The sequence below is a fragment of the Ziziphus jujuba genome, chromosome 2 (assembly GCF_031755915.1).
Source record: "Ziziphus jujuba cultivar Dongzao chromosome 2, ASM3175591v1".
In the NCBI taxonomy this organism is placed as follows: domain Eukaryota; kingdom Viridiplantae; phylum Streptophyta; class Magnoliopsida; order Rosales; family Rhamnaceae; genus Ziziphus; species Ziziphus jujuba.
Window position 1 is genome coordinate 24883375 of NC_083380.1, and position 27812 is coordinate 24911186.

At 27.6% G+C, this 27812-nt stretch overlaps 2 protein-coding genes across 3 annotated transcripts; both read left to right on the plus strand.

Moving 5' to 3' along the window:
• The first annotated feature begins 1891 nt into the window (after positions 1 to 1891).
• LOC107419137 (uncharacterized) lies at positions 1892 to 3757 on the plus strand. Its single transcript, XM_016027880.3, has one exon. It carries the CDS (start codon positions 1892 to 1894, stop codon positions 3755 to 3757), a length of 1866 nt encoding a protein of 621 aa, XP_015883366.3.
• A 12824-nt stretch (positions 3758 to 16581) lies between these two features.
• Positions 16582 to 27752, plus strand: LOC112491766 (putative disease resistance protein RGA4). 2 transcript variants are annotated; one of them, XR_009635577.1, is made up of 5 exons: positions 16582 to 17099; positions 22143 to 25257; positions 25739 to 25841; positions 26008 to 26084; positions 27435 to 27752. XR_009635577.1 is itself a non-coding variant. In XM_060814151.1 (4 exons), exons 1-4 carry the CDS (start codon positions 16752 to 16754, stop codon positions 26021 to 26023), a joined length of 3582 nt encoding a protein of 1193 aa, XP_060670134.1. In that variant the 5' UTR covers positions 16582 to 16751; the 3' UTR covers positions 26024 to 27428. The 2 variants fall into 2 exon arrangements, 1 of the variants encoding a protein (XP_060670134.1); XM_060814151.1 differs by lacking the exon at positions 27435 to 27752 and having other exon boundaries at positions 26008 to 27428.
• Positions 27753 to 27812: the final 60 nt, after the last annotated feature.

Here is a 27812-nt window from a genome sequence, read left to right on the forward strand (position 1 = left end):
AACAAAGCCAACAATCAATCCATTTTTCTTTTTAATTTTTCTAAGCTTGAAGCTGAGCATAACCCCCTCCCTCTAATGAAATGAAAGACCTGTAAAGAAAAAATAATAATACAACTCATAGATTTTTTTATTATAAAATTAGTAAAAAATAAAAAGAAAAGAAAAAGGTAAATTCTGCAACTACTAATCTTAAGGAGCTAGTTGCTTTTGCTATATGTATAAGAATTCAAACTAGCTAGCTACTCATAGAAGAGAATACCACCATATATATAATATTAGAGAAGATTCCCAAAATCAAAAGAGCAATTATTATTCCAATAAAAGTCCTCATCAATGACCTTCTTCAAATTTAACTTTAATTTTGCATTTTGGCTCATCAAAGACCTTTGGGACACCTATTAGATTGGTAAAGATTTCCAAGGATCTTTATGACAATAATATTTGATATTAAAATTAAAGAGATATTTGTGCAATGTCTTTTGAAGTTCTCTTTTCTTATTTTTGCACATGAGTGCTTAACTATCCTTTAGCATCAAAACCACTCTCAATTTTATAGTCAATGCAGCTATAGTTCCCGATCTTTATTCACCTGATTGAAAATATGTTGTCCATAAGAAAATTAATAAATACATAGAAAACTAAGTTAACTAATTCTATTCTAGAATTCTTCCCCTGCGTATTTGATTTTCATTATAAAAGATCACAAACTGCATTCTTCATGAAACTCAAAATTATAGTTTTAGACAAACAATGCCTTTCATTGATGGGATTCTATTCCAGCATTTGTTCATTTTTTACATTGTTTCTTATAGCTATGCCTCTTAAAGTAGTAACATTGCAAATAGTTCCATCAATATTGTCCACATGGACAAATCCCTTATGCCCATGGCTGTTTTCTACTCATAAGACTTGGTATACCCCTATTCTTGGAGCAGTCATGTATGAACATCTTACCTTAGTAAATTCAATTTTCTCATCCAAATCATTGCTTGTTTACGCTTACAATAATGTCATTAATTGGATTGGGTGCCTTTTTAACTTTGGATCAATTAGAGGCAAATTTCATGGATTCTAATAGAGAAAAAAAAAAATATATATATATATATATATATACAGTCCGTCTATGGTGTCTATGGTGCGGAAGATCCTCATGCGGACCAAAGTATTGGTGACGGTTTTTAATAGTATTGGTGACGATTTTCTAAAAAACCGTCGTTAATACTATGAAAAACCGTCACTAATACTGCAGTTCTTATGCAGACCGTTCTCACCATAGAATTTCCGTGTATATATATATATATATGAGAAATACATCACATGCTGTTATTTTATGTCATTTTCATTGAAATGAGTTGGTGCCTTTTAATTGATCAAAATTTTGCTATTTGTCATAATAGTGACGATCACTATCCTAGCAAAGTTGAATTAGAGCATTTAATTCTATTATTTTTTATTTTAAAACTCTAAAAATAAATTTTTTAATGTTAATATTTAAATTGTCATTATGCATGTAAATCTCACCGTAGTCATTCAACAACGGTGACAAATATCATTTTTCAAATTGATCCTTGTTCTTTTCATCTCTATGCTTGAAACTTGTAAGACTATACATGACTTTTTTCCCCTTCATTCTCACTTCTTCAATTAGTCCTCAGATTTTATCTCTTTCAGTTATACCTTTCCTTCTTCTTCTTCTTCTTCTTCTTCTTCTTCTTCCTGATAGCAGGCAAATATGTGGGTCGAAAACTTAAAGAATTTCTGGTATTCATGGAACATCCGGATTTTAATTCTGTTAAGCCTCTCCTCACAAATCATATTAGTCCTTTTCGCATCATTTAGGCAGAGAAGCAGAAACATCATACTAGGCTTATTTCTCTGGTCTACATACCTTATGGCAGACTGGATTGCTATTTATGCTATAGGACTAATCTCCAACAGCCGATCTGATCCGTCCAAAGGGAACAAAAACATTTTCGCTTTCTGGGTCTCTTTTCTTTTGCTCCATCTCGGTGGCCCTGACAGCATTACGTCTTTTTCTCTTGAAGATAACCAACTCTGGATCCGCCTTTTGTTTCGGCTCATCGCGAAGCTTTTGGCTGCTGCTTATATCTTGTTTCAAACATTTCCCGACAACAACATATGGTTCCCGACAATCCTTGTCCTCCTTGTCGGAACAATCAAGTATGCAGAGAGATTAACGGCTATGTATCTTGCAAACTTGAAGCGTTTCGGATCCACCACATTGCCGAAGCCGAATCCTGGTTATGACTATGAAGAATCGGTGGCGAAATACTCCCAAACAAGGTCTGTCAAAGTTGTGGAACAGACACAGATAACAATGGTGGAAAACCTTGAACATTCTTACAAGGATCGAAGTCTAGATCATTCAAAAAAACCAGAGGACATGGATATGGAAATACTAGTTACAGCTTATTTTCTCTTTCAGGATTTCAAGGGACTTCTTGTCGGCTTCATTTTGGACCCAAGTGATCAAAAATCAAGCAGGAATTTCTTTCTCAACATTAACTCTGCTGATGTGAGTTTTAGATTAATGGAGTATGAGCTCAGTTTAATGTACCAGCTTCTACACACCAAGGTCTCCGTGGTCTTCAACGGAATTGGTCTTCTTGTTCGTTTTCTTAGCGTGTGTGGCATGGTTGTTGCTTTCATTTCGTATCATTATTTAGTTGATAAAGATAAGCTGGAAAATTTCGAACTCATCCTTGGTTATGTGTTGGCTAGTGGAGCTATATTTGTTGATATTATCTCTGGAATTAAGCTCTGTTTCTCCGACTGGCTTCTCATGTACATATACCGAATGTCACCGGAGCCTCGTGAATCTTGGTCAGCTAACTTGTCTAAGAAAATGAACTCGATTCGTGATCGTATCTTACGAGGCAGAAGGTGGTCTAGATCGGTTTCACAGTACAATATGATAACACTCTGCCTGAAGCTAAACAGATTGGAAAACTGGCCCTTCTCTGACTTTGTTATTTCCAAGATAGATAAAGATCATATATTTTGGTATTTTACATCAGAGGAGAAAAACATTAAAGAACTTCAGTGCTTGATCTTTAAAGAGCTGAAAAAGAAATCTTTGGACCCAAGTGATGCAGTGAAGGCATGCTCCCATAGAGGTGATTGGGCTCTTTCACGGTCTAAGAGCTATGTCAAGCTCCAATGGAGCATCAGCGAGTTTCACTATGCTGAAAGCCTTATCCTGTGGCACTTAGCTACTGAACTTTGCTACCAAGATAATGAGCACTTAGCTACAGAACTTTGCAACCAAGATAATGATCATAACGACAGTAGCAAAAGAATTTGTAAAAACATTTCGGATTATATGTTTTATCTTCTGGCGAAGAAACAGGAGTTGCTGGCACCAGTTTTGGGAAATGTTTGGCAGATAGTGCTTCAGGATACTTTAGAAGAGGCAAAGGGTTTCTTTCGCAAACACTTGGTAAAAGATCAAAAGAAAGCCTGCAAAAAATTGAGTAACGTGAAACCAAAATACAGGCCTGCTGAAGTGAAAGGAAAGAGTAGCAAATCTGTGCTGTTTGATGCATGTAGACTAGCAAACCAACTCCAAATATTGGAGGAAAACCATTGGGATCTAATGAGTAGGGTTTGGGTAGAACTACTGTGTTACAGTGCAAGTAATTGTCAAGCAATCGTTCATGCAAAGCAACTAAGACAGGGTGGAGAGCTTTTGACTTTCACTTGGTTGCTAATGAACCATTTGGGTTTGGGATCCTAGGTTCACGAGCAGCTGATCAAGAAATAGTAAATAAATTTCAATTAAAAAAAAAAAAGCAGCTATATATGTTTGAATGTTTCTTTTGTACTATAATATATATATATATATATATATTGATCTCTGTTTTCCATTATGTTGTACCTTATTTCTATGTGTGTATGTGTTTTGTAATATTAATGCAGTTGGAATAATTTCATGAGAGTGTGGTTTATGCATATACAACCATGAAACAATTTGCTCATATAATTGATAATCCATAGCATGAGTATTCTGTACAAGTCTAGCCTTAGATTTAGTATTTTGTCTTCTTGTGTTAGTTGTGAAATACAATAACTTAGATCTTAAACGAGTAATATGAGGGGAAAAGGTAGAAAGAAAAAGTATGGATTGATCGATCACTAAAATTTTATCCCTTTCTTTGTGTTTTTTTTTTTTTTTTTATAAAAAAAAAAGGGTTCAGAATGCAGATATCTAAATGTTTTATATAATTCCAAAGTGATTGCAAAGGGGAAACATTAGCATTGCCAGTTTAATTAATTTTATCTCGTTGTTACTGTTTTTCAAATAAAGTTGTGTTATATCATTGATTAGATAAAAAATGGAGATTCCTAATCGCAAAAGTTTGCATGCTGTAAAGGTCATAGGCCAAGCCTTTGATTTATCATCTAGTCACAATCACCTTAAAGTATTAGTCTAACCTTGGATTTAGAATTTTTTTTTTTTTCTTCTTGTGTTAGCTGTGAAATACAATAACTTGTATGACTGGAAAAACTAAAAAGAAAAAGTAAAATTTGATCGACTACCAAAACTAATAATTGATCAAAAAGCGAAATGTCTAAATGTTTTACATATTTTCAATTTCCAAATGATTGCTACTGGAACCATTAGCAATTTAATTTATGTTATCACTTTGTTACTTTTATCTAAATAATGTTGCATTATATCATTGATTAGACAACATAATCCAAAAGTTTAATTTCTAAGTGATTGCTAAGTGGACCCCGTTAGGAGTTTAATTTATTTTATCTCTTTGTTATCTTTTTTGTAAATAATGTTGCGTTATATCACTGTTTAGACAAAACCTAATCCCAAAGGTTTGCATGCACATTGTAATGTCTTGGTCTCGATCACCTTATAGTCTTTAAGTCTAGCCTTGAATTTTGTATTTTGCATTGTTGCGTTAGTTGGGATATACAATCATTATAAAGGAGATTTTGACATCATTACATTTTAAATTATATATAATTTGCACTTTGCAACATAATTTCTTTTGGGCATTATGCACGATGAAGTTTATTTATTTATTTATTTTTTTGTAACTAGGTAGTATACTTTATGCTGCATGAACTAAGTAGTATAAGTAATATACTTTATGTTACATGACATTGATGTCGTACAATATATATTAGGTCGAGGTAAAAGAAATGCAATATATATATATATATATACATATTATATTTTAAAAAAAATAAAAATAAAAATAAATTCTATAAATTAATATTAAGAATTTCATCCAAATTAGTTTAAATCTTGTACCTGAAAGTGTATTCTTGATGGTTCTACAAATATAACAATTCTACTCCTATATAATGTATTAGATCATAACTATTTCTTAAAACATGTTATTAAGCCTCCAAAAAATTAGTTTTCCATATTTTTATCTATTTTTGATATGGTAGTATGTATTCTTGTTTTTACCTAGTTAATTATCTAATTACATATAACTTCTATTTTTTTCTTTTTTAAAATACTAACCAAATATTGCAAAAAGGTTAAGTGAGGTTGGTTTAATAGTAATACCCCATACTATTGAGATCATGGATCAAAGTTATAAAAGCATTTCCAATGCTAAAGGTAAATTGTTATATATGTAAAATAAAAATTGACATTGTTGATATATAGATGACACGAGCATACAGTCAAATCAAAAATTGTTCTCCAATAATAGAGTATCTCCAATAGTGAACATAAACTGTTTTATTTATAATTTACAAATTGATCCGGTCTAAATTTAGGTGGAATAAATGCATAGTCAATTGTAAAATTATTTTTCCAATGATAAATGTAGATTACGTTATTTATAGTGTAAAAAGTAACATTGTTTATATCTACACACACCATAAATGCATAGCTAAATATAAAATTGTTATCTAATGATAATATACAAAACAGTTATTTATGATTATTAATTAATTAAATATTTTATTTATTTATTTTTTAAAAAAAACTGACTTTTTAAGGAAAAATTATTTTTTATAAAATTTTAAAATATCTAACAAACTTTTCAAAAGTAAAGGGTTATCTAAACAGTATTTTTTTTTTTTTCTTTGCCACATCAGTTTGATAAGGTATTTAGAAAAATACATTGAAAATATTTTTTTTCATTAATGGCTATTTATTTGTTTCTATGTGATGAAAAAAAAAAATCTATTAATAGACAAAGATATTGGAGATGCTCTTAATATATATATATATATATATATATAATTTTAAAAAAAGAGTATTGATGGCTATTCCTTCAACTTTTTTCCTTTTTCGAAAAATATAACTCCTTTAAGGAAGATTTGCCTTTTTATGAAAAATAAAGAATTTTTAACAATGCCCCTATAACAAACATTCACCTTGACAATATTTAGGCCACATCCACTTGATATTTAAAATAAATATTACCATTGAAGAGTAGTTTTTTTTTAAATACTGTCGATTTTGCTCATGTATCATGTCCATTCTTACAATTTACATCTCCAATTAGAATGTTATATTGTGAAAATAAACATGGTAGTAAACAATATGGATATTTAAAAAAAAAAAAAAAAAAAGATTTCCATTGACAATGTCTAGAATTGTCTAGGTAAATATTTATTCTTGAAACTCTATTAGATATTTTAAAGTTTTTCAAAAAGCAAAATTTTTCTTAAAAGATCAATTATTTCAAAAAAAAATAATAAAATAAAATTACAATTAATTAAGTCATAAATAGTTTTTATGCACATTAAAATTATATATTTAACTGTACATTTATGCTACATAAAAAATAATTTACATTTAACATTGGAGATATTCTAACTTTTGAAAAATGAAACTGATTGCGAAGAAATCTAATCTCTAAAATTATCTCAATTCTTCCATTCATAACTAAAGGAAAATGAAACATTAAAAGTTTTAACACATGTTACCTAAAATAATGAAACAAACAAAAACATAAACGTGAATATTTTCCATTTAATAGATAATTGTATCCATTTAGTATCTCCTAAAACAAAATTAATTGGAATTAATAAATGGCGCCCGTCTCAATTTAATTTTGTTATCAAATATTTATTTTATGTAAATAATTTACAATTTTCATGCATGTATTTCTTTGCCACTGGCTATCCGGAAGGTCTCTTTTTCCATGGACTTTGCCCAAGTATCCTCTCCTAATTAGCTAGAATACCAAAATAAGAAAAAGAGTACCGTCAAACTCTTTTCTTTTTTTTTTTTTTTTTTTTTTTTGATAGGTTGGGATTTTGCAGCTTTATTAAGTCCTTTGCAATATTTGTATTTCCCCTTTTTTTTAAGAATCAATTTTTTTTTTTTTTAAATCAAACATCAGCTATGAATTTGTGGAATAAATAAAAAACAATATCAAATAATAATAATAATAACAATACGATATTCAACTATCATTGATTAGAGCATTTAAAATGTCTCTAGCAATTTATGTGACACATAAATTAAAACAACTTTGATATAATAAATTGAAATAACCTATGCACCGAAATAAAAATAATAATAATAATAATGATCCAAACTTATCAGTTTATAGCAATTTCTCGAACTCAATAGTTGGCTCGTCTTTGGTGTTGTTTTGTTCATTTATATTGAGAGATTTAAGTGCTTGTTTTGTTGGTTTTGGTTTTTTCTTTATAACTCTCACTTTAACTGTGTAGGAAAATGATAATTAGGTAAAACTTCTATTTAATTGCGGTTAAAGAAGAATAAAGATATGAACAAATACAAAATTGAAAAATAATTTCAAACTATTTTAAATTTTTATTTATATCTTTTAACCATAATTAAAAAGTAATATAAATCCTCCACAAATAACATAAAAAAAAATTCCTGCACAACGAAAATGAAAACAATTATAATAATAAATAACAATCAAAAGTAATTTTTTTTTTTTTAATCCAAACAACATCTAAAAAGATCAAGAGTCAAGACACATGAATCACGCCCCAGATGATCATCATATATTTTCTCTCGAAGTTTTCATATTATATTGCAGGTGGTGATATCGCCAGGGTAGGTTTCTCCATTTCCACACTAATTTCAACTTTTGGCCTGCACACTCCCATTTCAAAGACCATCTTCACGTGTATTACGAAAAGTTATGTCTTTTTTTTTTTCTTTTTTTTTTAAGTAGAAAGCGAGGAGTCCATTTATTTCTTTTCCTATTTGGCAAATAAAGCTAAATGTCCTTCTAAGTCACCAAAAAAAGATTGAATAAATAAATGTCTCATACTGCAATGTATATCATTATCTGCCACCACCTCTTTTCCCCACATGTCTGGATGTATGTTGTTCACCTCCTATCATTGGTGTTTGTCATAATTAGATAGACTTTAGCAAAATTGTTTTTTTATCACTTATTATGCATACCGTCTATTTGTATTAATTAAAAGTAGTAATCAAAGATTTATTAAAAAATAAATAAATCATTTTAAAAAAAGTAACAATCAAAGATTAAAATAAACATAAATTGCTTTTTATCTCTTATTTTCCATGCCGTCTATTTCTATTAGTTAAAAGTAACTATAATGATTTATCAAAAAATAATATTAAAAAAAATAACAATCAAAGGTTAAAATAAAATATAACTTGCTTTTTTATCACTTATTTTTCATGCAGTCTATTTGTATTAGTTAAAAAGTAACAATCAACAATTTTTCAAAAAAATAATAGTAACAACACCAATCAAAGGTTAAAATAAAGAAAATTTTCATTTGAACCTCTTCAGCTTTATCTTAACTATAGTTAGATTCATATTTATGAAAAATCATACTCATAACTCATTTATAGATTTTTTTTTCAATTAATTTTTATCATTAAAAATTAATAAATATAATTATGATAAAACCCAAAAAGTATAAATGAAATTAATCTATTAAAATAAACATTTCCTTCAGATAATATATTTAATCCTATTATAATTACCTATAAATCTAATTAAAATTATTTTGTATCATTTTCCAATAGAATATCCACATGTTTTTCATCACTTACACAAATTTCATTATTTTGACATGTATGCCCTTCCCTTGTGAAAGCTATATATTCGAACTATGGTTTTTTGAAGGGATACCAGCATTGATCCCATGTAATATATTGCATATGTAACCATAATTAATTTTAAAAATAATCTATAATAATTAATTATATTCAAATGTAATAATGACATGTGAAAAAAACCTGTAATTAACCATTTTACTTTTATATAATAAAAATATTTAACCTTTAATGTTATTATATATTACATGCACGTTTGTATTATTTGTTATAAAAAGTAATTTAAAATTATCTTAAACAACAAATTAAGAATAAATAAAAATTAAATATACTAAAACAACAACAATAATAAAATTAATGAAAATTAAAAAATATATATATACAAGTTCATCCATTAAAATCATTTCAACATTATTAATTTGTGATTTATTATCAAAGTTTGGAACCTTCTAAAGTTTTAAAAATAGAATTTTGAACATCTACTGTATCTTATTAGTATTGATCTGATTGATAAAACCAACATTTTCAGCCATTTATGAAAATTTATTTAAAAATTTTATTATTACTAAGTATATTTGGATCATAATTTTTTCAATCTATATCGTAAAAGTTTGTTAAGAACTAAAAATTTAACCTTTTATATATAATACTATTCAATTATAGAATTCAAATTCAAAAGTGTTTACCTGTCTAATTTTTCCCATCTATGAAATTCAAATACAAATTCAAATTTATTTATATAATATTTTCTATCTATAAAATTCAAATTCAAATATATTTTTTGATTAATTGTAATAAATAATTTTTCTATATTAAATCCTCATAATACAATTTAATTATATTTATTACTATTATTATTATTATTATTATTATTATTATTATTATATGCCCTATGAACACATTTTTTACTTTACAAAATAACTTACTTGTGGTTACATATATTTTAAAAAGATCGAAGAACAAGATCAATTTTATTATTGATATCTATATATTTGGATATTGAAATTTAATTTATTACGTATCCATATATATGTATGTATTAGTATATAATATCTCATTATAAATTACCATATATAACATCTTTTTATTTTACGATAAAATAAATATAATAAACCAACAAAATTACTAATATATAGATTATAAATTTTTTTAATGTTGTTTATTCTAGCTATATTTTTTTTATTTTTTGTAAGTAATTAATTTTTCTGTATTCATGAAAAGCCAAATATATTTGATTTATTCGGTAAATAAAATAAAATCAAAAAATTTGTTTTAAATATAAATCCTACTTTACCATGTTTAACAATTATATTCTGAAGAGAATATTTTAATTTTTTTCACTGATAAACTAAAACTATTTTTTTTTTATGTAAATTTTTATATGTTCAACTAAGAAAAATATCTTTATTATTTTTCATATAATCACATTTTTATATATAAAAGTATTTAAAATATGTTATAAATGGAGATACACTTTAATTTATTATTTTACAAATAGAATATTATATTTTTGGCCTAATTATAGACTTTAACATTTTTATCCTAATCAAGGTTCCCTTAATCAAATGTCATATATAATATTATAATAATAAAAATATATATTTTTGGATATAATGGATCAAAGGATATATCAAATAAAAAAAATTAAAATTTTGTTTTGAATATAAGTCTTATTTTACTATGTTTAAAAAAGAATATCTCAAATTTTTTGTACATATTAAATAAAATTATATTATTTATGTAATTTTACGATTTAGGTTTTAGGACTCTAAACCCTAAATTATGTCATATATTTCAATTCGGAACTATATATTGGAGATGCACATTATGTCACATATAATATTGTAATAATAGAAACATATGTTTTTTAATACAACTAATAAAATATAAAAAAATTCATATTTTTAAATAACTGTTTCATTTGATACTGATTAATATTTTGATAGAATCATAAATAATAGAAAAAAGAGGGAGATGAATTTTTTTATTGACAATTTTTTAGGAAAACTTTTATATATTATATAGATATTTCATCCTCCTTCTTTTTAATGTTAAACTTTTTAACAAAATTTTCACATACTTGGCATGTAGGACCAAAAATGAAGATGCAAAATATAATCTATAAAAATTCTGGGTGCAAAGTTCAAAAATTTCTAAATAAAAAATTATTACACGACACAATTATTTTTTCAATTAATCAATAAAAAATAAAAAATAAAAAATAATGTTTCAAAAATGAAAATGAAAATCGTCACATATAATAGATATCCTAAAAAAATAAATAAATAAAGACCAATAAAAAAATTAAACATGCATTAGAAAAAATGCGTGCATATATATATATATATATATATATTTGAAAAAGTAAAAAGTTTATACATCAAAAACAAAGTTAAAAATCTTTTAAGTTTCTTTTTCTAAAAAAATAAATAAAATAAAAAATACATGTAATAAATAAAATAACATATTTAATAATAACATTTTTCCAATTTATAGATCTTATATATATCTTATCGCTTTTTTTATTTAGAATCTTCACAATATGTACAAATTATTATTTAGATTTTATAAAAATAGAATAGATATAAAAGAAATAAAAACCAATAAAATTTCAAACATACACAAAAAAATCAATAATTTGAAAAAGATAAACTTTTAAAAATAAAATAAAATAAAATAAAAAAAGAAGAACAAACATATTAGAAAATTTCAAAAATATTTTTTCAAAAATTAATAAATATAAGTATAAAAAATACATGTAATAAATAAAATAATATATTTTATAAAAATAATATTCCAAACACTTGTATTAGATTTTATTAAAACTTGATTGTTATTAAAGTATTTATTCTACTTTTCGCATACTATAATATATATATATATATATATTTATATAATTTTTTTCAAAAATTATATTTGAATTCCATAAAAATTTACTATTTTATTAAAAGAATACCAATTTTCTTTAATAATAATAATAGTAATAAAAAGTTTATTGATTTTTAATTAATTCCATTCTTTTATTTGAAAATTTTGCACTTTGCACTTTAAATTATACAAAATTTCAGTTTGCTCCTCATTTTTCTCTTCATGTAACAGCCATATGATAATTCTATTAAAAAGTTAAAAGAAAAATAAAAATAAAAATGAAGATGCAACAATGAAAAAAAAAAATTGAAATTTAAACTGCTTACTGTCAAAAAGAAAATTAGGATTGTAAAATATCAAATCGATTATAATTTAAGATATGTTAATGTCAATGTCCTTCATTTAATTTAAGAGAAAATCTAAAAAGAAAAAGTAAGATTTGATCAATCACTAAAATTTGATCCCTTTCTCTTTAGGCACTTCCCCCCTTTTTTTTTTCTTTTTTTTTTTTTTTAACTCTTTTTTTTCCTTTGTCTTCTTATGTTACATACCTATTGAATACAAAGTTGCTTAACGACAATATCAATAAACAGATTGCGAAAGAGACTGTGTGGTAATCTTGATGGAAAGAGATAATAACATTTTAGTCTATGAGCTGGATTCGAATCTCATCAACAAACAACAACAACAAAAAAAATAAAAAAACAAAAAACAAACAGTGTAATAAAAAATTTTAGAAAAAAAATTAGAAAGCATAATATCTAAATGTTTTTTATGTTTCCAATTTCCATGTGATTGCTAGGTGGAACCGTGGCAATTTATTTATGTTATCACTTTGTTACTTTTTTTTCTAAATAATGCATTAGCAATTTTGTTTACGTTATCACTTTGTTATTTTTTTCTAAATAATGTTGCGCTATATCCTGGATTAGGCAAAACGTAATCTCAAAAGTTTAATTTTCAAGTGATTGCTAAATGCCATTAGCCGTTTAATTTATTTTATCTCTATGTTACTTTTTTCTAAATAATATTGCATTATATCATTGATTAGATAAGACCTAATCCCAAAAGTTTGCATGCACAGTGTAAAAGTCTTGGTCTCAATTACCTTACACTCTTAAGCCTAGCCTTGAATTTTGTATTTTGTGTACTTTTGTTAGTTGTGAAATACAATCATTATAAAAGAGATGTTGATATCATTATATCTTAAATTATATATGATTTGAGACGTTGGCTCATAATTATTTTTGGCATTATTGCTCGTAATTTATTGTTGGCATTATGCACCATAAACTTTTTTTTTGGGTGTACTGTTGCTTTCTCCTCTTATTTTACGTTTAACTTTTTAATGGAATTACTTGGTACATGGGATCAAAAGTAAGGATGCCAAATGCTATTTTATAAAATTTTAGGATGCATAGTGCAAATATTTCTAAATAAAAAAAATTATATAAAATAAAAAAAAAATTATTAAACTATACGATTATTTTTTAAATAGGTAAGTAAAAAAAAATAATGTTTTAAAAATAAAAACTGAAAATGTTCACATATAATAGATGTCCTAAAGAACAAATAAATGTATAAAGACCAATAAAAAATTAAACATGCATTAAATATATATATATATATATATATATATATATATATATATATATATATTTGGAAAAGCAAAAATTTTATGAAACAAAAACATATTAGAAAATCTTATAAGTTTCTTTACCAAAAAAATAAAAATAAATAAAGAATAAATGTAATAAATAAAATAATATATTTAATAATACTAATTTCCGATTTATAGATTTCATATATCTCTTCATAATATTATGGGTCTCTATTTTTTATTTAGAATCTTCATAATATGTACAAATTATTACTTAGATTTTATAAAAATAAAACAGATATAAAAAATAAATAAATACCAATAAAAATTTGAACAAGCATTAAAAAAATCAATATTTTCAAAACGTCAACTTTTATTCAAAAAAGAAAAAAAAGAAAAACACATATTAGAAAATCTCAAAAAGTATTTTTTAAAAATTAATAAATATATGTATAAAAAGACATGTAATAAATAAAATAACATATTTTATAAAAACTGTTCTTTTTGATTTTATAAAAACTCGATTTTTATTATAAGTATTTATTCAATTTTTGGAATTCTTATAATATTTACATATTATTTTTTTTAAAAAAAATACATTTGAATTCCATTAACACTTTACTATTTTATTAAAAGAATACCAATTCTCTTTAATAATAATAATAATAATAATAATTTATTGATTTTTCGTTAATTCTTTTATTTGAAATTTTTTGCATTTTACATATTAAATTATACAAAATTTTACTTTTTATCCTCATTTTTCTCTTCATGTACCAAACATGTAATAGTTCTATTAAAAAAGTTAACATAAAAATAAAAATAAAAATGAATGTACAATGGTGCCCAAAAAAAAAAAAAAAAAAAAAGGAAAAGAAAAAAGTTAAAGCTATTATGCATATTGCTAAAAAGAAATATTTAAAATGTAAAGTATTTAATCATTCATATTTTAAAATGCATTTATGTCAAGATCTTTCAACTAAAAAGAAAAAGTAGGATTTGATCTGTCAGTAAAATTTGATCCCTTTCTCTTTAGGCACTGCCTTTTCTTTTTTCTTTTTTCTTTTTTTAACTTTTTTGTTTTCGTTTGTCTTCTTGTATTAAGTACCCGTGAAATACAAAGTCGCTTAACGACAATATCAACAAACAAAGAGCGAAATAAAAATTTTTAAAAAATGGTCAGAAAACAGAACGTCTAAATTTTCTACATATTTTCAATTTCCAAGTGATTGCTAAGTGCAGGGACATACCTTTATATGGCCCCCTCTCTCTTTGTGCTCTTTTTACTTTTAGATCCATAAATTTGGTAATCAACTTCCCTCAAAATAAATATAGTTAATTCAATTCCATCTTATAATAGTTTCAATAAATAATTTCATATGCTCTTACAATATCATATTATAATTAAAAAATGGTAAATAAGTTTTGTATTTATACTTTCATTTAACATTACCTAATGTTTATCAAAGTTTATAATTTTTTTTTTTAATGTTTTCTTACCCACAATAAAATTTTTATTTTGAAATTGATCAGTTTTTTAGTCGATGTCATATCTATATATGTATTTTTGACAGATGATGCTATCATACTTATGCATATAATAATTGGTTGACAAATTAAAATTTCCTTAAAAAACCTTTTAATTTCTACACTAATCAAATGCACATTTTTTGTCTCATAATATTACTTATAATAAACTTTTATTATGGAAAAAGAAATATATATATATATATATATATTTATATATGTATACATATAGAACATAGAATATAATTTTAATTTTTTCACTTTATATTTTGGCTCCCCAAACATCCAATTCTAGTTCCATCCTGGCTAAGAGGAACCATTACATATGCAGTTGGTAGCATATAGTTTTTATACAATAATATCATAATTACCAATAAGTTAACCAAATTTATTTTCAAACGATAGGATAGATGATGTGTTAATATTTAATTGATTTATCTTTTTAATTTATCAATCTATTTAAAAATTTAATTTTTTAAATTTAAATTATATAATTATATTAATTAATAATATTTTAAAATATATTATTTTATAAATAAATTTGATAAGTATCTTGATATATATTATTTGTTTTTACAACCATAGTCTATACGGCTCCAACGCAGTATTCACCAGCCATTAAAATGCATGTGGGTCTAGAACGAGAGGGTCTGGCTAATGTGGCCGATTGTTGAGACACACATAGCTTACACGTTACTCCATAGTATTGCATGTATGTGCGCTTACACTTTAGAAAAAGTTCAATGAAGCTTGAAATATATAATCTAATTTGTTGTCAATTATGCACTATAAAATGCACACATATTACAATAAAGGCTTAAATGCACTTTCGTACCTTTGGTACAAGCAAAGTTTATTTTGGCATTTAATTGATAAAAAAGGTTTACTTTCATATTTTTATTTTTTGTTACATCTGATACCTCTTAAATTATTTTGAGATTTTTATTTTTTGATGCATTTGATAGCTTTTAAATTCCAAAAAATTATATAATGGTGACAAAGCTCCTAAATATAATGAATCTTAACAGTTTATCCAGTTTTTTACCCTAATTTTTTTTTTCTGTTTTATGTTTCTAATAAGAGATGATTTTTTTTTTTAATTATTACTTTGGAATAGATTAATGATCAGAAATTAAAAGGAAAATGCAAAGAAAATAAATTTATGATTAAAAATGAATGGATCTTAGGATTCCATTAGCATTTAATGGTTTTGTCCAACTTTAGACAACTTGGAGGTTATCAAATGAAAATAAAATTATATTAAACTAAAAAATAAAAATTGTAGAGACTTCAGAGTTAGTTTTGCCCAACTCATAAAATAAATAAAAAAAATGACAAATTAAAATGAAACAAAAATACTAGTGAATAATCACCAATAAAATTTATAATGATAATTTAAATAATTAATATTAAAGAATTTATTTTTAAAATTTTAAAATAAAAATAATAAAATTAAATATGCTAATTAAAATTTGCCACGTACAACAAGAATAAAAAAGAAAGACATATATAAAATTACAGGGAAAAAGAAGGAAAGCACCATAGTTATCTCTTTCTCAACACAATCATTCTCTTTCTCGTTGTGATTAACAAGAACAAAAAAAAAAAAAAAAAAGCTATATAAAAAATTACAGGGGGAAAAAGAAGGAAAGCACCTTAATTATCTCTTTCTCAACACAATCGTTCTCTTTCTCGTTGTGATCAACCTTAATTTTCAGAACACCACTCATGGAAGAATCTACAGTCTCTGTCATTACCGATTCGATCCTTCTGAAGCTATGGTATGCAGCTGTGCAAATAAGAAAAAAAGATGTGGAAGGACTTAAAGCCTTTATTTCACCCATCATTGAGGCTTTAACTGATGATCCAGCGAAAAAGCAAGTCGAAGATCTACTGGCAAGCGATGAGGATAAGCTGAAAGAACTACTTCAAGGGACCTTTAGTTCAAGAATGAAAGGCATACCGGTTGGTGCAGAGAAGAAGAAGATCAAGAACCATGAAGTCAAAAGTACATTGGTTACACTTGAAGATGCATTGTATAAAGCAGACGACTTGATGGAAGAGGTCTACAATGAGGTACGCACTAGTACTACTTCCTTCTCAATTACAAATTACCTTTGTTTATTATAACTATTTGTATTTGTTAAAAAGCCTTTGCTAATTAAGTTAACATTCAATTCCACGTCAAAAAACAAAATTGATATTTTACTACTATGCGTTGTTAGAGAAAGTATAAACAAAATGATAATCCAATATGATTTTAGAGTGCTTAAATATCCTTTGTCTTTTGCACGAAACTCAACTTCTCCCAAAAGTAAAATCATATATAAAAATCCAAACTGAGTACAAAAAGAACGAACATAAAAGAGGAGTGTTAGAAATATATAAAAAAATGATGATGATTCACCTCTAATAGTAAGTTTAGGAAATCCAAAAAATAAAAATAAAAAGTAATTCAACATACATCAAACCCATTTCAACCTAATATCAAAAGAAAATTGGAAGGGGAAAAAAAAAGCCTTTCGATTTACAAATAAAATTTAAACCCTGTTGTCGGTTGGATTCTTAACCTCCTCTGTGCACAAACATGGAGGACTCTTAAACTCCTTGACAAAATCAGAACCAAACAGGCTTGAATAAAAGCCTAAAATTTCAGGTCAACCAGCATGCTCGTGAAACTCACGTGGATATTGAATATAATAGGAGGGAAAATTTGTTTGAAAAGGGGGAAAAAAAGTTTATGAGGAAATTAGAAATACAAATGAAAGTTGAATAGGGATTTTTGTATTTATCTCTTAATTTACACTCCTATATCAAAATTGTTCTGTTTTTCGGATATTTGTTTTTCAGCATTTGCATTTTAGTATTCTCCACTTTTATAGTTTGGTGATTTAAACTTTTAATTTTTAAAAATCACGATTTAAGCACTCAATTTATAATTTGATGAAGTTTAGATCATATTTGATTTTTGACTAATGACAGTGTTAACAATCATCTCATGTAAGTTGCATGTGGGATATCGAATTGCAACTTTTCTAAAATTAATATCCTATACTTTTAAAATTTTATACTTTAATATATTCTACTTTAAAATTTAAGGCAGTTAAATACCTATTATATGACCTGCACATACGACAATTGTTAAATCCTATTGGTGAAAGGTTCAAGCATCATCGATTGCAGCAAATTGTAAATCAGTGGCCGGCTTAAATTGCAACTTTTGAAATTCATGGCCAAAATTGTAAAATTATAAAAGTTAAGAATATCAAAATGCAATTAACTTTTTTTTTTTATTCTCTTACAATCCGTTTAAACCCCACTATTTTATTTATAAGACAAACTACATTACTCCCTCTAACTATATGAATAACAAATAACCCCTTTACTAGAGAAAAATTTTACAAATTAAACCTTAATGTAAAATAAATTTTGGAATTAATAAAAAGGGGATTATAATAGTTTTCTAAGAAAAAAATATACTTTTTTATTATATTTGGAGAAAATTATATAAAACCCCTTGAACTATTTGACTCTTACGATGAACCTCCTTGAGCTATTAAAGTAACAAATAAAACACCATAACTATGATCATGTATAACAAATTGCCTCTTTAAAACAATAAAATGTTGAAAATAATTTTAATTTGACAAAAGTACCCTTTTGTCATTCTCATTATATATTTTTCGAATAATTTATTCATTTTTTCAGACAATATCCCGTCTGCATCCTTTGAGGTTTGGGCTACTAAATATCTTAAAATGATGGTCAGCTTCATTTACCTCTTTTAAGATTTAATTTAAATATAATTTGATTCCTATGGTTTTAAAGATATGATTTACCTCCATTAAATTTCATACAGTCCTCATTTTTCTTTTCTGCTATTTCATTTACACACTTCAAAATAATTTCATCTACACCCCCAATAAAAATATCAGTTGTAATTTTCAAAATCTGAGAAATAAAATTCAAAATAATTTCATCTACACCCCCAATAATTTTCAGTTGTAATTTTCAAAATCTGAGAAATAAAATTCAAATTAATACAAACCTTAGGAAGCCTAGATGAAATGTTTTCTAAAATAATTTATATAACTATAAAATTATATATATTGGATACTAGATGATCCAATTATACTGCGAATCCTTAAATCCTAATACCAAAAATTAGGTTTTTTTTTTTTTATTTTTTACCAGAAGCCAATTTTATACAATTAAACCTTCTAATGAGTCCTACTAACGTCTAGGAATACAATCCTAACACCAATCCTAGATTGTCCAAATATAGTTCATTTTATATGTTATTTAATTAATTGATTCAAAAATGGAAATATACTCAAACAATTTCAAAATTAACAAATAATATATCAATGGAAAGCCCATGAGATGGGGAAAACAATGGTATACTCAACTAGGTCCAAAAATCTCGATAGTGATCAAAACCTGGTTAGAAACTTTGACTAAATCTGAGATTAATGGATCTTTTAAACTATGAAGAATCTTGATAAAAAAAAACCTGAATTTAAGCTCGGAGGGTCTAAAATAGGGAGAACAAAGGTATGGATCACCTTGAAACAGCCAAAAATTTGGCCAATCTATTGGAGACCTGCAATGGCATCACCATGATTTCATTGGCCCGACTTAGATATGACCTTTTGAAAATTGGAGGACTTGGTCCAATTTCGTTAGGCTACAAGCTAGGGTAGTGCATGATGGATAATGGAAAACAAGTCAATTGGCAAAAATCCAATTGAAATGATTGCTAGAAATGGGTCGAACCAGTTCAATCCACAGGTCTACTTGGTACACAAGGCTGAGGGTTTCTAAGGGCAATTTCGATATTTTAAAAATGTTAAGTTCCTAAGGCACACACTCTTAGATATATATAAACCTTGTGTCCACTAACAAACAAAAATCGAGATTGATTTGAACACTCATATAATATTGATATTCAAAACTTCTGAAAACTATAAATTTTCAACCATAACTCAAAACCACCATTCCATGAACTCTTGTCTATAAACTCTATGCAATGATATACTAATTAGACCAAAATCTTGACCATAGAAAAAGTCAAACATAGGACCCGTTCATGGTTTAATTAGTCAAATCAATCAAAAATTTAAAATTATAGATATTTACCAAGACAAATTGTTACATTGAATGTTAAAAAAAAAAAAAAATTAATTTGACAAAAAAACACCATTTTGGCACACCCATTGTACTATTTCTCAAATAATTTAATCCAAATTTCTTTTAAGGAATATTTCATTGACTTTAAGGATTGCGCTGATTAAAATTTAGATTCAAAAAAGTATATTTAAAAACCACTAGTCCATAAACTCATGTCTATAAGCTCTATGCAATGTTATACTAATTACACCAAAATCTTGACTTTAGAAAAGTCAAACATGGGAGCTTCATATGGTTTAGTTAGTCAAACCAATCAAAATTTAAAAATTGTAGGCATTTACAAGACAGGTTATTACAATGAATGTTAAAAAAATTTAATTTGAGCCAAAAAAAAAAAAAAAGCCTTTTGGCAAACCCATTATATTATTTTTCAAATAATTTAATCCAAATTTCTTCTATAAAACATTTCATTGGACCTTTTGAGGATTGGACTGATTACAATTTAAAAAAATACATGTAGCAACCCTATAGGGAGTCTAAATGATGTTAAATCGAGGGATACATATGATTGGAACAATGGGTGAGGAAGATGATGATTTTTTGAAACTTGAGGGGAGGCTATTAATATTTTTGAAACTAAAATGATTAAATTGTATTTACATTAAACCTTAGCAATGGTGAAAGAAATTTACTCTTTTTCTTAGTATCTTAATATTAAAAATAATATTTTATTCAAAAACAATATTAAAAATAATATTTTCTTCCGAAAGAAACTAAATAATAATATTTTCTTAACAAAATATTAAATATAATATAATCTTCAAAAAATTTTAAATCATAATATTTTCTTTGAAAAATAAAATATTCAAAACAATATTAATTTAATTAAATGAATTTCTTCATTTTGAAAATTTAACAAAATTATATTTTATACTTTTTTTATATGGGTATTTTTGTCTTGATGTATATTTTTTTTTTACCTGTAAATTTTTAATAGTTTGAGGGCGATTTTCTATAATATCGAGGGTTATTTGTCAAAGCCAAATAGTTCAGAGCGTTTTATGTTGTGAATAAAGTCAAAATTATGAGCTTCAACAATGACTTTATGTGTAAAAAAATAAAAATTTACCCAACATTATTATTAATAGATTAAATACATAGCAACCCAAAAGACTTGTTAATTCAATTTTTATTGCAACGAGGTATAATTTTTTAGAAAAACATTTAGTTGGTATGTTTTGGAAAAAAAAAAAAATTCGTAGGATTTTGATTTTGGATGGATTATTGAAGTAGAGACATTATAAGATGTATTTATTTTAGCCAAATAAAATAGTAGAATCAAGATAAAAACTTAATTAATATGAAAGAAGAACACTATTAATCAAGTAACTAGAAATTAAAAAAAATGAAAATGAATTAATACCAAAAGTTTTAGTAAATACAAGTAAAATAAATATCAAGCACTAAAGTATAAATCCAAGAATACTCAATATATAATTATATTAACATCTACCAACTAAATAAATTATAAACAGTACTTGCAAAAGATGATAATGTATATACAAAAGATAAACACTTTGGGATAGGGGTGGCCAATTATCTATTGAAACATATTATTGTCTTAATTTTTTGAAAATCACTATATATATCTAAAAATTTTAGAAAGCTTGGGGGGCGCACCCTCCAACGTGGCTCTGCCACTGATTTTAGATCGAAGTGATAAATTATATGATATTATGATCAACTAAAAGTAATATAAAATCATACAAGACAAACAAGAACATAAATAAATTTACAACTTTTTTTTTTAAATATTAATATCGCCAATATATTTTGTAAAAGGAATACAAAAAAAATTAAAATGATTATGGGAATCACAATAATTAATATAAAATTAATGAGTTCAATAGTCATTTTCATTTTTTTTGGTGTTAAATTAGGACTATTATAAAATTTTTAATTGAGGGTCCGTTTCAATTTTGGTCTCAGGCAACCAAACCGGTTCCAAACTCAAAACAACTAGTTTCCTTGGGGGACAAGCTAGGTGGACAAATGAAAAACATCATAAAAGACGTTGCCGCTAGAGGCAAAGCCACTGCTACGACCGAAGAGCCTCATAAAATTATCACTAAGGAGTGGGACCCGCTGGTGGATATGCTCAATTTAGATAGTTGGTTGGACGAGCATAAAAAGGTTGTGAAAGAAAAACTTGTGGAGGACAGATCAACAAATGGAGATCAAGAGCAGCATGTAGCGGTTGTGGCCATAGTAGGTTATGGAGGATTAGGAAAAACCACACTCGCTCTAAACTTGTTCCAAGAGCAGATGACCAACTTTGATTTGCCAATCTGGGTTAATGTCCCTTATGATTTCAACATGAGAATGAGATCACTTGTTGAGGGAATCATTGTGTCCAAAGCTAAGAATAGTCTTCATGAGAGAATCCGTACTGATCCTGAAAATTGCAAGACTACTACTCATCAGAAAACCATTCATTCTGAAACTTCTGATGAGATAATTAGTTTTATAGAGAAAAAGAAGCAACACCTCCACAACCTTAATGAAGATGAATTGTATTATGAGCTTAGAAAAGCAATAGATGGAAAACGCCTGCTTCTTGTACTTGATGGGGTTTGGGATATGCATTCTGAAATGTGGCTAGCATTCAAAAACTTATTAGCAAATGTTGTTGGTGATGGGAGTAGAATATTAATAACTACCCGTAGTAGACTTGTTGGAAAGATTACTGCGAGTACAGAGAAGGACGTCCATATGTTAACCCATCTAGATGAACGCAATTCTTGTGATCTATTCCAACGATTTGCTTTTCCTCCTGGAAAGCCAGTCAAATCCGAAATTGTGGAGATTGCTGTGGGGATTGTGAAAAGGTGTGGAGGAAACCCTTTTGCCTTAGAGACAGTAGGGAAGAGACTGAATTCTATAAATCTAGAAACCGAAGATTGGTCCAGTTTCTTCAATACCGAATTTCAGAAGGTAGTAAATGAAAAAATTTTGCCCTCCCTTAAACTTAGTTATGATGTTCTACCTCCACATTTGAAACATTGCTTTGCCTACTGTGGTGTGTTCCCTCAACAATCTGAAATTGATGTGAAAAACTTGATACATCTTTGGATCGCACAAGGGTTGATTTTTCCATCACGAGGACAACAAATGGAGGATGTGGGTTATGACTATGTTAAGGATTTATGTGAGAGATATTCCTTGTTTGAACAAGTGGAAGTAGATCATGAGAATGGCTTTGTAACAAAGTGCAAAATGCCAAACCTTATACATGAACTAGCAGTACTTGTTGGAAGATCAAGGTTAGCCACATTAAAGGAAAAGGATAAGCGTATCATTGATGAAAGAACTCAAAATGTCTCATTTCACTTTCATTTTGATCGGTCCTGGAAAATTCCTTCGCTCATTCACCAAAAAAGGCCCAGGATTCGATCAATTATTTTGGCTAGCCAGTTGCAAGTGGAAAATAAGAAGGAGAGACTACGCAAATCAGCTTGTGAAAAAATCATTTCCAAATGCAAAAAGTTACGCACATTGGATCTGCATAGTACAGGGATAAAAACTGTGCCAGAGTCCATTGGAAAGTTGAAGTATCTGAGATACCTTGATCTTTCTCAAAACAAAGCTATTAAGGTATTGCCTGAATCAATCACCACGATACCATCTTTGATGACACTGAAACTCTCCTCATGCTATGGACTCAAAGAACTGCCTGAAGATATCGGGAAACTAGTCCAACTCAAACATCTAGAGATTGATTGGTGCTACAGTTTGACTCATATGCCTCCTGGACTTGGTCAGCTAACTCAACTCGAGACCTTATCAGAATTCGTGTTGAAAAGGAGCACTGGAGATGGTAAACAAACTCCAACGTTACCAAAATGTTTGTATACAAAGGACGTTGATTTGGAGTCGCTGGAAGAATTAGCTGAGCTGAACAACTTGAGAGGAGAGCTGAAAATAAAACATTTAAGAAACGTTGATGCTGAGTATTCTAAGGTTGCAAATTTGGAACGGAAAGAGCACCTTAAATCTTTAATATTATCTTGGGAGCTCGATCTGGATTCTGATGGCATTGACAAAGCAGCAAACAAGTCTCAAGATACACTAGAAGGTCTAAAGCCGAACTCAAAACTTAAAGAATTGGCTTTATTCGGCTACAGGGGTGACAAGCTTTCAGATTGGCTTCTCTCGCTCACAAATTTGGTCAAATTTTCATTACAAAAATGCAAATGCAAAAATCTACAACCGCTTACTCAGCTTACAACTCTCAAGGTATTGATACTGGACAACATGCCTAGCTTGAAGTATATCTCCAACAAGTCTGATTATCACAATTCTGAAATCACCCCCTCAGCATCAACTGAATTCATTAAAAAACTGGAAGAGGTAAGGCTTACAGAATTGCCTGATCTAGAGGGATGGTGGGAAGAAAGTGATGCTTCATTGGCATTTCCTCGTCTTTCCAAATTGATTATCGAAGATTGCCCCAAGTTGCATTCCATGCCACTCTACCCAAATTTAAAAGAATGGTTAGTGTTGAAGAACACTAGCTTGGTGACATTCATAAATACAATGAAAGACAAAAGCTTTGTCAAACAGACAATGTATGATGAAAGCTCCTCCAAACAGACAGTGAATGATAAAAACTACCATCCCTTTCCTCTGTCCAATTTGCAAAGTCTGTGCATTATTGGGAATATGGATGGTCGCTCTAAAGAAGAGATTAGGTGGGGAAGTCTCAAAAGCCTCCGGTTTCTAAGACTCGATAATGTTCATAAACTAAAGGCGCTGCCTGAGGGGCTTCAGCATGTTACCACCCTTAAAGAGCTCGAGATCTGGCATTGTACCATAATGAATCTTCAACGATGGATCGGGAAATTCAAACAACTTCAAAGACTTGGAGTTTTTTCATGTCCTAAATTGAAATCTCTGCCCGCAGAAATAAAAGACCTCCCAGATTTGGAGACACTGGAGATAGTGGATTGTCCAGTCTTATTGCAAAGATGCCAAAAAGATATTGGTGCAGATTGGAAGAAGATTAAACGCATTGAAAATATTCTACTCCAGCAGCAATCTCAAGGTAACAAGCTTTTACTCTTTTATATATATGGTGGTATTAAAAGGAGCTTTTCGTTTCTTCTTTTCTTGGCAGACACTCTGTAGACTGTAGTGTAAGATTGTTATCCTCAACATAGTATTTAATTCTAGAGGATATATACGCTCCGAGTTTGTGTTTGATGTGTGCCTAATTTTTATATTCTAATAGTTATTCAACCATGATGGGGCTAATCTAGCTCTGATACCAAGGCACATTTCTATACACATGCACACACATATAAGCTGCTGGATGCTTCCTCAAAATCGGTTTTTCATATTGCTGATTTCAGATATTTTTCCTTCACCAATTCCAATGTCTTCCTTGCCGCCCAAGTAAATGATAAATACTAGATAATTATTGAAGCTTTAAGTCAGTACTATTAATCCTTCATACCATTTACGCTTCCTATCCTCAAATTGTTTTTCATATGTTTAACCACTTTTAATTTTCTCTTCTGTTGCAGATCATATAAAAAAGATATGCGAAGATGATGCCCTAAAGACTAGAGATTTATATGAATATTATTGGGATCCTAAACATGGAAAGAAGTCAAATAGCATAAAGAGGTAATTATACATTTCCTGCTTTTCTACGCATTAAAATTTTCCTTATAAGTGGTCTCATTCACTTATTGATGCATAACTTTATTTATCTAATTAATTTTTTCATTATACAATTACTTAAATCTATTAATCTAATACATCTAAACTGGTTGACGAATCATTGGAACAGAACTGTTCTTATTTAGATGAAGTGAAAATCAAGAAAGGATAAAAGTCAAAGCCTTGATGACGAGGACAAATTACATGGTAATCATATACTAATTAGTTGATTTGCTATATTTTTTCTTCATTTTCTATGCAAAACTGTAGCTTATCTATTTCACATTCTCTTTCTTTGCTAGCTGTCCCTGTATGAGTCTCAATAATGTTCAACTTTCAACCATTCTGAAATAAAGCAATCAGTAAACAAACAAACAAATAACCAAATATAAAATTCATCTGCAGACATCCACAAGTTATTAACTTGTGGAGTCACACACATCCACATGTGGAGAGGCATATATTTTTGAATTTAATGCCTCTCCGTATATAGATACGTGGGTCCACACTTGAAGGGGACAGTATATAGATATATATATATATATATATATATATGTATGTATGTATATCCAATTCCTTAATGAAATTAGGCTTTCATTAAAATTTATTTCTAATTAATTAGCTCTGCTCTATAGTGAGCATGATCTATTGGTTGTCTGTACTTTCACTGTGAATATTAAAATAAATCAAGTTGATTCTGTAAGTATCATAAATTTTTTTTTTTTTTTGGGGGACAAACTATAAGTATCATAATCTGCTAGTTAAAAATATTGAACAAGTTTGAATTTAGTAAGCTTATAATTGTATTTTTGTCAAGGCGACCAAATAAAGTTGCAATAATGCATCTATAAAAGTGTAGAGATTGGAGAAGTATGGGAACATGGTTTATGGTTATAAGGTCTTGATGCCATCAATAAGGTTAGAAGCACAGACTGGCTTTATTAAACATAAATATGTCATATATAGCTACATGTCTATGCCTCATAAATAAAAACTAAAGATTTTGTGACCATTTGAATTTGCAGCACTAGCTACCTCTACAAATGGGGTGTACGTTTTCAACCAACTTGAACAACTATTGTAGTGCATACACCAAATGACTAGGTTATTTTGCAATCTGTGTTGAGAATAATGCAAGATTTATTTTGTTTAATTCTAATACTTAGAAGTAAAACCGATTAACTAAGTTGTCAGAATACCAAGGATATGATTCTTCATTAGAAAGAAAGGCCATTTTGCTTGTGCTATTGGAGAAGTTGATTCTAGCTAGATTTACAGCTAAACCAACTTACTTTGGTAAAAATCTCTTCTGATCATTCATTTATTCCTGGTATATAAGCTTTGAGTAAGTTCCTTATATATAACCTATACAAGTAACTTTGAAAAACTTTCACTGTTCTGTGATGCCACAAATTGATTTTCTGTCACTTTATTTTCTATAAGTTGTGCAAAATGCTTACACTTCCACATAAAAAATAGTTTTTAGCCAAATTTGTGGAATTTTGGCATCTGCATCCGCTCTAATCTTCTGCTAATTAAATTGTTTGTTTAATGCAGATCATGAACGACCAGTGAAGGCCATATTGTTGCAGAGAACATGGTGAAGAATGCAGGTTCATGAGTTATAGATGCATGAACAGCATATTGATTACTCTTTCTAGTATCTACCTGTGCTCATTTTGTGGAATTCTGAATGTGTCATATTCAAAGTGTTTGAAACAACTATATGTTGTTTTTTAACAGCTATTATCCAGTGCTTTATTACCTTCTATACTTGTTTCTGAAGAGTACATTCATCCATTATATCCCTTTGTTTCTAAGCACTTTTACTAAGATTCAAGTATAAAATTTGCGATTACCTCATGCTGAGCCAATAGAAGAAAATCGCCATTGACACTTAGGAGGAAAATTGCAGTTTCTTTTTTTTTTTTTTTT